A 13,362-nucleotide genomic window follows, 5' to 3' on the forward strand; every position below is an offset into this window, starting at 1 on the left:
GCATGATAATTATTTGTTTCATGATAGGCATAGGCTAAAAGGTTAAAAAGCTGTGATGATGACACTGTGTTCAAACTTCCGAATATGTGTCAATTAGTTTATCCAGGAGAATAGTGACTGAATGTTCTTCACCATATCTCTCAAATAGCTTATCCAGCAGTTACCCATCAGTAATTAAACTGCCTAAGACTTGTTTAAAACATAGGTCTTGCTCTTTCTTCTCATAATAAAAGTAATAACCACATTTTACTCCAATTGTTTTCGCGGTTTAATATTAAAACAAACCTAATACCGAAATTTAAAGTAACTAATAGATATATCAAACACGGTCTATGTGCACATACACAAACACTAACCGTCTGACTATTAAAACGCTCTGATTACTTATACAGAGTATTGTGTTTTTCACTCATATACCGTTTCACAAATTTATAAAAGTAACAATAAACACTATAGCTAATCACAACTTACTCAGCTTTTATTAATAGGCCAGTTTGAATTAAGTTTATGAAAAAAACCTAACCGCTGAAGTCAAAATTCAAGCTCGTTCAAAACAAATAATATAGTAAGTAAACAATATAAATATAAGAGTTGAACAGTCAAAAGCTTTTAAATGACTCGCACAATAAACAATAAGAACAAAGCACGGAATGTAGCCACTACGACGAATGATACCCGATTCTTTTTCTTGTTTATGCAAACCTGAGACGCGACGCTAAAAATAAACTAAGAGCCCTTCACACAACAGCCTCTCTTGCGCTACTTCAGGTAGTCAAGGAATTATAGGGTCGTGCAAGGTTGCGCGCTGGGACCGCTTTTGTTATGCTAGATTTTTGTATTGAGTTATGTTTGTAGATAATTTTATTGTTTTGTTTTATTAGTTTTCTTGTTATAAGAAAGTTTCGTTGATATGCTAAAAAGATGCTTATTTTTTAAAAACTTGCCTACATATTTTTTAAATATTTAGTTGTTTTTCTTTGGCATACTGGTATATTTTTTTTATTTAAATAATTTAATATAGAATTTGGTTAAAATTTATGAATGTCTTGAATCTTGACTTTGATAACATAAAGTTATTCTTAGGTCGCCCCTACACAATCAAATATATTACGCAATATGACGTATTGCACAATTTTAATAAGTTTCTGGTAATTCTATTGTGCAATATTAGAGAGAAGACGTTCATTTTATAATGTAAACTGACCCAATATAATTTTTGCACGTTTTTGGGCTGACCTGAAATGTTACAAGAGACAAAATTTGGATATCTTCACCATTTTTAAATTCAAAGTCAGTACCAATATTGATAGTTCTTAGTAGTAACTCATTTACAAAATGTTAAAACTTATGTCATTTGAATTTCAAACGCCATTGTTTTCTCAAGTGTGTTGACAGTCCTTTGTTTAAGAAACCCAAAAGAAAAACGCAATAAGTGTATTTTCTAAGAAATGCTTCTTTAAGTCCAAAGTGAATTACTTACTAAAACGAACGGGTCGCGTCAAAATATGAATCATTTCAACAGCTTCGGACTTCCCATCAAAAGTTGCGTAATGTTAATACATACTCTGCTACGGGAATTTCCCTATCTTTCTTTTTGTTCCACGACGTAGGTAGGTTCGAATCCCAAATGAGGTTTGGGTTCACTGTTTTGAAGTTGAAATAAAAAATATTTAAGTTCGTGAACGTATCGCTATTCACCTAAAAAGTAGGTAGCAAAGGACTATGAGGTTCTGCCTGTTCCTATTAACCTAATTTAATAGACTTCAAAATATAAGAAGGTTCTCAATTGGTTTATAAATATATATTTTTTGGGTGGTGTTGCCTCATAACCTTTTATTGGATGGACCGATTTTGATGGTTATTTTTTGTTTAATGGGTGTTTTATAATAATATTATGTGGTGTTATGTTATTATAATTGATCCAGATCCAAAAAATCGCTTTTAAGATATATTTTAAAATGCGTCATTTTGGATTCTATTACGTTTATAATGGTTATATTATCGAAATGCTACTAGTGAAATTTTGCTCTAAAGTCGGTCTTTTTTTGTAAAAATTATATTGTGATCAAACAACCTGTTTCTTTTTGTCCATAGATTTGCCATCCAATCCAACGGTGCTGAGAAGGTGATCCTGAGTCCTCAAACTCTCTTGTCTTGTAACGTGAAGGGCCAGCAGGGCTGCAAGGGAGGGCACATTGATAACGCTTGGATCTACGCGAAGAACCGTGGGTAAGTGACCTTTATGTCTGAGAGATTTAAGAACTATATTTGATTATATTATAATTGGGACCAGGCTTTTGCCCAGTAGCTAGACGATAAAAACTAAAAATTAATGAAAATGAAAATAACATTAACGTCATAATTAACTGCCCCTTTGATCCACGGTAGTGCTGATCACAAGACCCCGGTTTTGAAGCCCGGGTTTTCTGTTAAGATTTTTAAGTCAAATTTAAAGCCGTCGGATCTGCACCTGACCTTTCACTTTAAACAACTAACGATTTAAAACACTCGCAAGTTGTACATGTACATGTCCTGCAGTTGACCGGCATCGATTAAATTGGCCGCAATAGCAGAACATCAGCGGAAAGGACATTTTTCTAATGAAGCAATTTCTCTTACAGTTTAGTAGACGAATCCTGTTTCCCGTACAAGGCGCAGCTCACCCGCTGTCCCTTCAAACCCCGTGGCAACCTGATCGACACCGGCTGCAAGCCTGTGGTGCCTCAACGCACTGACCGGTACAAGGTCGGACCTCCCGGACGCCTCACCAAGGAGAAGGACATCATGTATGATATCATGCAGTCTGGACCTGTTCAAGGTATGTACTCAAACTTTTAGGTAAATTTTCAGCTTACATTGAAGATATTTTAATTTTTTTAAGGTACTTAATATTTTTATGATAAAATAATTCACTCGCTCTAACGGTGAAAGTAAAATATCGTGACTAAACATATGCCTAACAGTTTTTTAACATATTTCTTGAGGACATTCAAAGTCCCCAACCCCAACGTGGGCATCGTGGTGGGCTCAGGGCCTAACTCCCTCGTACGGGAGGATATTGGACATTGGACATGGGTAAAAAAATGGTACTATGTACGATGACTGCCTCTGTGGCACGGTCGGTAGTGCTCCGACTGCTGTTCATGAGGTCTCAGATTCGTTTCCCCGAATAGGCAAAGTACTGGTATTTTTTAATTTAGTAACGTACCTGGTAAATGGCAATAAGCTCGCCCCATTCTACATGGGACTAACATTGTGAATGGCAAAACTGCTCATATTATGTATGTAACATTATTTAATCAATGGTGCTACTCTTCAAAACTATTCCATTATCTTATAAAATCTGTAGTAGCTAGCGAGTGATTTCAACAATTTTTATCACAACCTTGTGGTTATCTGAGCCTGTTTACAAATACATTGTGCCTTCGCTTTGATAACAAATCTGATGGTACACAGAGATCAAGATATTTACAAGCTGTTATGGTTTTGAGATCAAGTACATGAGAATACTTAGCATACAAACTGAAGTAGTATTTTTTTGTATCTACTGCTTCCAAAATTAGGTATATATATTCCAGGGACTCAAGTCAAAGAGTAATTTAACATAAGCAGATATTAAGTGATATTTTGTGTGTTTCTTATTACAAATCGGTTAAATAAATGTTAATATGTTCATCGTGTATTCTCTTCCCCTTGTACTTGTAACAGAAATGCTTTTTTTTTTTTTTTTTTTTTTTAATTATTATTTTGACTAAGTCATATGAATTGACATATTCATAAAATTATACCGACCTCAAGTATTTTGTAAAAATACCTGTGGCAGCTATTATTTCAAAAGGAACATATCGACATATTGCAAAAAATCTAATAATCGCGCTTTGATTACTGAACACACCACGTTTTCAATCAAATGAAATAAAGAAATCAAAATCAAAGCATGTTCGAACAACGATCATCAGTACGACGTTTAACTGGAAATGTTGGAGAGAAGTTAGGGTACCTAGCGGTAGAGATATGGGTTTACGGTATAGGAATTTGGAATAAACATAGGCCGGACTTTGCCCTGCATATTGCAACCTGCAGCTATGGGGAAATAGTTGGTAAAGGCTGCAGTTTAGGATCACATGCCCAAATGTCTCTATTATAACATGATCGGACTGATATACATACTTAGTTTGTAAGACATTGACCGTTAGAGACATCCCGAACCATTTTGACATTCTACGGCATATCTTATTTATATTTTTTTTCCAGCCGTGATGACAGTATACCAGGACTTCTTCCACTACCGCGATGGTATCTACCGTCGCTCCAGGTACGGCAACCACGAGTTCAAGGGATACCACAGCGTGAGGGTCGTGGGCTGGGGAGAGGAGAACGGCGACAAATACTGGGTAAGAGATTAATTAAATAGCATTTTACCAGTAAATTGCTATAAGTAAACACATTTGAAGTGGTCTTCCACAAATATAACAATTTTTACCACTGTTTTATGAAACGTGGTCACCTTTGAAATAGTTTACCAATCTCCATACAAAAATCTACCTACTCATATGTTTTGACGCTTTTGTGGTACATTTTGTGTTAAATGGGCAAAAATGCTCTATCGATTTAGATGAAATATGGAAGGCCTGTATATTATTTCGTGGTGAAGAACAAACTAAGGTCGCATCGGATAAAATGAAATATATGATATTCGCCCAAAAACAATAGACCGTCTATGAAAAGAAAAGAATTGGAAGACGCTTTTCGATAAAACCAATATCTATAATTAATTCTTCTTTACAGATCGTATCCAACAGCTGGGGTCCCGAATGGGGAGAGAACGGCTACTTCCGCATCGCCCGCGGTAACAACGAGTCGGGCATCGAGAACTTTGTAGTGACCGTCCTCAGTGACGTCACAGAGGCTTACCTGCGTAAATAACATAGAACCTACCTGGTATCACCTCTATGCGTCACCACTAAAGTGGTCAATACCATAAGAGGTGTGATTCTGTTAAACAGTACCAGGGATTTTGGTTAGCGTAGACTTATAGACTGGTAGCGACATCTAGTGGTGAGAAGTAAAAACTGTACTAGCGCCATCTATGTGTAAAATTTCGGAGTGAAATTGAAAAAAATATAATATATTTCAGACGGTAATTAATAACATTTGTATGTAAAAATATTGATGTTTGTAGAATTTATAAACTTTTGTGTCAAAATTTCGACAATATTTTAAAGACTTGGAATGTTTTAGATGCTTTTATCCTGTTTTTGTTTTGTAAAATAGGGTAAGAGTATTTTTTTAGATAGGTACTTTCTACGCTGACCAAAATTGAGTATTTTAATACCCACGATAATTATTTTATTAAATTATTTAGTGTACGATCTCCGACCGACTAGGTGTATAAGAGATTCAAATTGCAATTTTATATTACTATAAAATTAAGGTTTAAACAAATAAAGACCAGAGCGAATGGATCCTTCAAATGTTTCTTGAATCATTTTTGTCGCTGCGATCTTTATTTGTTTATAATCTTTATCAGTAAGATATAAGTCACGTTATCACAACATATGATAATAATCTTCACTATTTACTATTTAGCATTGACAAACACACTTATTATAATCCTTAGTACTAAGTACTTATCAAAAACTGGGGCAATCCCCGCAACCCAGTGTTCCCACACTTAAATATGTGACTTAAACTTACCAATTTATAAAAAAGAAAGAAAAACTAAAAAAAATGCTTTTATTTTCTTATAATCGTATTTATTGTACAGTAGTTATTTTTTTGTGAATCTTTACTGCCATGTTAAATATGGACACTTAAAGTAAGTTACTTAAAACCTAGTCTTAGGCACATTTAAACTTTAGATCTAAGTAATGATCATCTCAAATATGCTTATACTTAGATATTAATCTAGATTTATTTCTCGTATTTACTTGCGTAACAACACTGCACCAAAAAAACTATATACGAATGTTTTCAAGTGTATTCAAGTGCTTATTGTTAAGTATATAGATGTCGCCTATCAACTTGAACACTAGTAGTCATTTTAGACAGCTAACTAAACGTAAGCCCAGTGTAAAGGACTCTTAGTTGACTGTTCTACCAATCAGACGATCGAAGTGCTATAGCCTTAGCCTTCGTGCTTTGCAATTCTTTCAAGGCGTACCTAAAAATTGTTCATTATGATGTAGCGAATTTGTTTAAATTGTTTGGCGACACCTGTATCAGTTATTATAACAGTTTTTTTAACAATAGCAGGACTTAAATAAAAATAGTGATGTTTAACTTTGTAAGTTATTACATCTTTATTTAGAATTTATAGATACGGTCGTGTCATGGCCAAGCCCAAGTTCAAGAGTTCTAGATTTAGAAAAAGAATGCAATGACAATAGCAACTAAATATAACTGCCAATAGGGATGTACGCAAAGTATTCATATCGATATTGCACGATAGTTTTGAGTATGGTTATGTGATCTGTTAACGAGTCATACTATTTTAGTGGCACAATATACCAATGTTAAAGTTTGTAATAGCACTGTAAAGTCGCATTTGTGACTATAGCCTTACATAAGCCTTTTAATGTAATATTGTTATCGCTATATACAAGTAAAATGTAATATTTATTTTTAAATAGTATTTACAATTTATTGTAATTTAAGTAAATAAAGATTTAATATTAAAAGCTCTTTTATTATGCCATTTCCTGTGACAATTGACTTAAACAGATGACAGTGTGTCAAGACTGTAGACTCTGTGTTGGTCCTTCGTTAATAAACAGTAAGGATCCCCAAATTTAGGGTGTTTAATTAGAAGGTGCCTTAAAAACCTATCGAAGAAGTGCTAGAGGTGTAGGTTATTAAACTATTTGAAGGTGCCAAAATATGATGTTATCTGTACGTCCTGAAACTGAAGAATTGTTTACATAAAAGATCTTAAACTACACAATTAGTTATGAGGTTGACAGCAAAAGTACAGGTACAAAATAAAAAAAAATCATTTACTAAATATAATCTACGCGAAATCGGGCCCAAGATTTGTTATTATATGAAGTCGCTTTTACTCAGCAATTGAATACATTTTAGGTCTTACCAGAGTATAACGACAGGGAGCCAATATTGATTACAAAAAGACTCATGTCTTGTCTCGTCAATCAAAATCAATGCAAGAAAAATACTCGATATCTCTTTTTACGATATACAATTCACTGGAGATACTGGACGAGAAGATTCCGTGTAATAAATTATTGGAATAGTCTTTAAAAATATATATTTTATATTACAAATATAAATCGATTGATTTCAAAAGGCGCATCCCTAGTTGACCCAATTGACACTTTACATGACATGACATCATATCTCAGAATGACACTATTGACATTTGATAGTGGCAGTTGTACTGCACGAATACAATTTATTTATTTTGGAATTGGAGTAAATAGATAAAATCAAAACTATATTATATTACACTACCAAAGTTCTACTTCATTATGGAAAGGTATTTCACCATTATACATTATTTGGTAAAGTAAACATAACCTTTTTTTGAGATTTTAATATCAATTTACATTTCATCGAAAATGTTATTTCAGTTCCACTGCCGAAGATGCTAAAACCGTTCAGCTTCTTGCCAAAGGCATAATGGAGTTATACGAACCTCCTTTGACGACTATAAACACGCATTTAAAAGAACTAACGTAAGTAAAGTTAAGATACATAGTTTAGTTTCGATTTTTGGTACATGATCATACTTATTTATTGTCAAATAATGTTAGCAAAAAAGTTTAGCCCCTATTTATCGTGAAATGAAGCTTAACACTGTGTTCCTCGATAGATATACCCTACGCTGGATTTATGCCGGGTTCGAACCCGAGGCAACACACCAATGACTTTTAGAAGTTGTGTGTATTCGAAATAATTATCACTTGTTCCAACTGTGAAGGCAAACATTGTGATGCAACCTTGTATGCCTGAGAGTTCTTTAGAACCGTTCTTGAAGGTATGCAAAGTCCCCAAGCCGCAATTGGCCAGTGTGGTATACTTAAGGCCAAACCCCTCCCTCATCATAACTTTAAAAGTTATTAACTCTTGTGTTGCATGTTTAATGTATAATAGAATGGAAATGCGTTTTCCCAGCATTTTCCCTCCCTCATTACAGGAGGAGACCCTTGTCCAGCAGTTGTACATAAATGGGTTAAAATTTATGATTTGTGTTAGATAATTTATCTAATAGATAAAGGTTAACATCTATACTAACATTAAAGCTGAAGAGTTTGTATGTTTGATTGTTTGTTTGTTTGTTTGTTTGAACACGCTAATCTCAGGAACTACTTGTCCGATTTGAAAAATTATTTCAGTGTTATATAGCCCATTTATCGAGGAAGGTTATAGGCTATATATCATCACGCTTCTACCAATAGGAGCAGAGTACCAGTAAAAAATGTTTCGAAAACGGGGAAAATTTTGACCCATTCTCTCTTATGTGACGCAAGCGAAGTTGTGCGGGTCAGCTATCTGCCATAATACTGGCCAGCTATTGAGCGGACTCAATTGTAATTTATTCATATTTTTATTGACTTTCTGCAGTGAAAAACAAGAAGCAGTTCATAGTATGTTGACATCAGAGAAAAGGAGACTGGAAGACCTACAAAATGATGCAATGCTTGATGCCTTGGTAAATACTTTTAATTACATACATATGTTACTGTAAAAGCCCGAACTGTGGTAAATCCTAAGATTTTCCGGTAAAACCTAAGATTTACCAACTCTCAATGGTAAAAGTCCGAACAAGCCAGAGTTTAAAAACTATGTTACGATATATAAAAAAATCCTCCTTCATTACTATGTTTGTAACTATTTCATGGTATAATTATATACTGTGACATAGTTATAAAGTAGGAGTTTTGGGCAAAGCGCCATGGGTAGGTTAGGTTAGAAGGCTAAGGTGGGAGTGAGCGAAACGAAGCTCCCACCTTAGCCTTCGTGGTTATTTTTTTTTAACCACCCAGTAGGAGGAGCCCTGCGAAGCGGGGCTCCGGCGACATCTCGACATCATCAAGTGAATATAGGTAAAAGTTCGAAATAAAAGAATTGTTCGGACTTTTACCATTGCGAGTTGGTAAATCTTAGGTTATACTGGAAAATCTTAGGACTTACCACCGTTCGGGCTTTTACAGTAACACATACATAAAATCACACCTTTTTCTATAGGTTAGGCATAGACTCGAAAACTCCTCTTACTATGATTTTTATAAACTTTCCTTGGGTTATTCATTTTCTGTATGGAAATGAATAAAAAGAATAACATATTGTCATGTAGGATTGCCAGTTATGAGTACTATGCACCTGACCTTTCATTTATTTTCTTCAATTACTTAGTAGTCTGTACTCAAAATTAAGTTTTTTAGCATAATATTATTATTAAAAGCTAGATTTAAATAAAGTAATTATTTATGTAAATTAACAACTTTTTCCAGTAAGCCTAGGCAGTCAGTTCTTTACTGTAAAATGTGGTTATTTATTTAATGTAATGTAAATGTTATTCTTTATGAACCTTTCAGTTAGCTGACATTGCAACTAACAAAGAGAAGTTAGTGACCATATCCAATTCTATGATGTCTTTACACAAGAGGGTTCAAAGTTTACAGGTAAATATATTCCTATATCTATCTATATCTATTTTTTGTCTATAACTAGCTGAGCCTGCGCAACTTTGCTTGCGTCACGTAAGAGAGAATCTATACTAATATTATGAATATGAAGAATTGATTTGTTTGTTTGATTGAACGCGGTTTTATAATATTAGTATAGATATCACACATCTTATACTTGAAGCTGTAGGTAAAGGTTTATGAATATTGAATGATTTAGTATCATTCAACCTTATCTCATTGTAACCTTGTTATCTCATTGTACAGTGTTAGTCGCATGAAAACGGGATGAGCCCCTGATGCAATACAACATGCCCCCTACCATGGCTTGTTTCTTTCAACATATGGGTAGGGTACAGCCCTAGGTCAATAGTCATGTGACAAATAGACAAATAATATAATAATTCGCTAATTGAAAAAAATCTATGTTACACATACTAAATAATAAAATAACATAATCAAGGCAGATCACTCTTTAGCTACAAACATTCATTCATACGATTCATCCTACCATGACTACAAATTATTACTTACGTACGCTGGAGCGACCGCGGCAACGTCGCAAGGTTCGCGATTCGGCGCCGGCGCGTCTCGATCCTGTGACGACACTGACACTTCGTGCGGCGAATGTATCACCGACTAAGAGTTATTATAACTTAGTTGTTGTTACTTATAAATCTTCACTAATCACTTCGAGCACTTATTTTGAAAAGGCAATGTTTAAATTTTAACGTGTTAAATGTGATCGTCGCCTCGACGGATACACAGTTCTAATCGGTATTGCACATTAGCGCGTACTCTTGCTAATACAAATCTCCAGCCGAATCCAAGAAACGTATACGGTTTGTATTAGGCACCGTGAAACAATACAAACACTCGCTACTTTAAAATGATAAACCATCAATAACACTATGGCGTCATTATCGCAGTAGGTAAACAGTTATTATTGAAATATCTATTTTACACAAAACAATAAGAATTAGGTATTACTATTTAATAACACTAAAAACTAAATCAAAAACCACTAATAGGCGTCCTGTTTGCGTAAAGTGAACTTATTTTTTTTAAGTTTTTAGCGCGCGAAATGCACCGGTAATTGTTTCAAGGCCACAGGTTCGGGCGGCACTGGCGGGATAGATCAAACTCCATCAAACAGTGTGACCGCGTCGCGTGCGCCGCCCGCCCAATATCAGAGTAGCTAGGAAAGAGAGGCTTTATTGTATTAACATTCTATCTCATTTTAGTTTCATTTAATCGTATAATAATAATATTATGACGGGCGAGTTCGGTGAACTAACTTTATGCTTTAATTGATTCCGCAGTTGTAGATACAGACTGTTGAATTTTTTTTATAAAGTTAATTGTGAATAATTTGGTAAATAATTTTCTTATCGTATGGTTAGTGGTCAACCTAGTGTCAAAGTGGTTCAAGCCGCCCGAGAGGCCGTTGACATGGCTTAACGACTGCTATCTTAATTGACAACAACCGGGACCGACTTTTTAAGTGCCCTCCGAAACGCGGAGACGCCCAGTTCAAATACCACTATGCGGTCACCTATCTATGGAATGACCGCGCCAACGGTTGCTTAGCCCCCAAATCGTTTACCGACCGGTGAGCACAACTGGCTACGGGCGCCTCAACTCCGAAATTCTATAGTCCCCGGATACACAACAGACGTAGGTACCTAATAATAATACCTAAGTTAAATGTTGTATTTTGATTTATTTTACAGACAAGAGCAGCGAATGTGGAAAAGGCAGCTAAAGCAAGGGCAATCAATAAAAGTAATGCGGGACCTAGTAGTTAGTTTAGTTTAAAATAATTTATTATATAATTAAATGATATATGGGTGATTTTTCAAGTTGGTGTTGCCAAATAAAAATAATAAAATTCGAGCGGCTGTCTGTGACTTAGTCCGTTAGGACTTTAGTTTTCTGCTCCACTCCTATTAGTCACAGTGTTATGTTATATAGCCTTCCGCAAAACTGCATTCAAAGGTGTTTGTTTTTAAGGAACCATTCGTTTCTGAGCGGGTTTATACGGTTATTCGGATAAAAGTGGAATTTGGCTATCAAATTGAAGAATCACCCTACATTATCTTACAACATATATTTTTGTCATAATAAGATCACAAATTTTGTGCCTACATTAAGTAGGAAATCACTAACCCCCGGTTGTTGGGGTACATTTAGCGGTAGTTTATCTATTCAATAGTGTCAAAACTCTTATAAAAAAACGCTTTTAAATAGATAAACTACCGTTAAATGTACTCAGAAACCGGGGGTAAATTATATGAACCTTAAATTGAAATATTATAATGTTTTTCCACACTCACATATATAATGTTTTATCTTAATTAACAGTAAAAAAAAACTCAATAAATATGTGCCAAGTATCTTTATGAGTCGGAATATAGTCACAAGTGAAAAAGTAAAATAATCAAAACAAGGGTTTTAGGCGCTTGATAGAGATGTAGTAGCGACGACGTTTGTCAGTTCCGTCTTGTGGCTATCTTCCGGCACACAAAGTTATTTGGAAATGTTATTACTAATTCCCTTATTATTTTTCTATAATAAACATGCAACATGAAATTTTAAGCTATGATTGGCTATTGTTACGTTTTTTTAATAGTTTAAGTTCCCACTTTGTTGTTGATTTAAAATTATTTTAGAATAATATGTACATATTACTGACTTAATTATTAGTGTCGCCAAACAATTAGACCACAAGTTGCTGTATTAAGAACTTAATTGAAATCACTGCATCCGTTCGGGAGTTACGATGCCACATACAGACAGACACGTCAAACTTATAGCACCCCTCTTTTTGCGTCGGGGGTTGAAAAGCTAACAAAACATAGACCTACTGCAGAGGTCACTAACCCCCGGTTTCTGAGGTACATTTAGCGGTAGTTTATCTATTCCATAGCGTTTAAGCTCATACAAACATGACATTTTGAATAGATGAACTACCGCTAAATGTAGGCTCAGAAACTGTTCATAAGTAGACTGCCCCGGACCTTCTTAGGTCTAATCGTTTGATCATTGTGGTGCAATTGTTCTAGTTGTTTTGCGACACCTAGAACTACAATATAAGGCTTGTACACAAAACTGCGATGAGACATCGCATCGTAAAAATCTAAGAGCTCGCACAACGCATCGCAAGAACTTGCGAAGTGATTCGCACGCGCATTCCCGTCACTCTGGGAGACACCTTGCCGCACGAAATCGCATCGCAGCAATTCGTGTCGTAATTTTCTGCGTTGCGAATTCGCATCGCGTCGCATCGCAGTTTTGTGTACAAGCCCATAAACTGAAAGTTATTATTATTTCATGGATTTGTAAACATTTTCATAAAAATAAATACAAAATCATGTTTCGTAGCTATTTTTCAGTCCATGTAATAGATAGATGGTCCAGGATTGGATTAATTTAAATCATTGTTTAGTAAAATAGCAAAAAAAAATTACCTAACTTTAATGTTATTTCTATTGCATTCCTTTATAATTTAAAGATTTATTATAAACTGAAATATTGTTATTTAGTTAATGGGAAACCCAGGACTTCTGTTCCACAATAGTGGATCAATGTCGGCACTGCAGTACTTTAAGATATTTTTTAATATCAACTTCTTGACAACCCTGGCTGACATGACAAACGACCATGCCCGTGAAGTCATCAGCAAGGGTTGCAGGCCGGAAAGCCGGCTGAAACGATG

General features: G+C 34.9%; 2 protein-coding genes across 2 annotated transcripts in view; both read left to right on the plus strand.

Moving 5' to 3' along the window:
• Swim (Secreted Wg-interacting molecule) overlaps positions 1 to 6,674 on the plus strand; it is a 68,307-nt gene extending 61,633 nt beyond the window's left edge. Inside the window, exons 6-9 of the mRNA XM_076129178.1 lie at positions 2,095 to 2,229; positions 2,622 to 2,818; positions 4,255 to 4,394; positions 4,789 to 6,674. Coding sequence (XP_075985293.1) covers positions 2,095 to 2,229; positions 2,622 to 2,818; positions 4,255 to 4,394; positions 4,789 to 4,926 — 610 coding nt within the window. The 3' untranslated portion in view covers positions 4,927 to 6,674. The remainder of the gene's footprint in view (positions 1 to 2,094; positions 2,230 to 2,621; positions 2,819 to 4,254; positions 4,395 to 4,788) is intronic.
• Positions 6,675 to 7,353: 679 nt separating this feature from the next.
• Positions 7,354 to 13,332, plus strand: Pldn (biogenesis of lysosomal organelles complex 1 subunit pallidin). Its single transcript, XM_076129432.1, has 5 exons — positions 7,354 to 7,492; positions 7,587 to 7,691; positions 8,581 to 8,668; positions 9,555 to 9,641; positions 11,378 to 13,332. Exons 1-5 carry the CDS (start codon positions 7,485 to 7,487, stop codon positions 11,450 to 11,452), a joined length of 363 nt encoding a protein of 120 aa, XP_075985547.1. The 5' UTR covers positions 7,354 to 7,484; the 3' UTR covers positions 11,453 to 13,332.
• The last annotated feature ends 30 nt before the right edge of the window (positions 13,333 to 13,362 follow it).

Source organism: Anticarsia gemmatalis, chromosome 22, assembly GCF_050436995.1.
Source record: "Anticarsia gemmatalis isolate Benzon Research Colony breed Stoneville strain chromosome 22, ilAntGemm2 primary, whole genome shotgun sequence".
NCBI classification, from domain to species: Eukaryota; Metazoa; Arthropoda; class Insecta; order Lepidoptera; family Erebidae; genus Anticarsia; species Anticarsia gemmatalis.

What these genes read in the sequence shown, in the direction of transcription:
- Pldn (XM_076129432.1), top strand. An exon ending in ACGCATTTAAAAGAACTAAC is followed by an intron (nt 7,692 to 8,580) that starts GTAAGTAAAGTT and finishes GACTTTCTGCAG; the next exon opens with TGAAAAACAAGAAGCAGTTC. An exon ending in ATGCAATGCTTGATGCCTTG is followed by an intron (nt 8,669 to 9,554) that starts GTAAATACTTTT and finishes TGAACCTTTCAG; the next exon opens with TTAGCTGACATTGCAACTAA.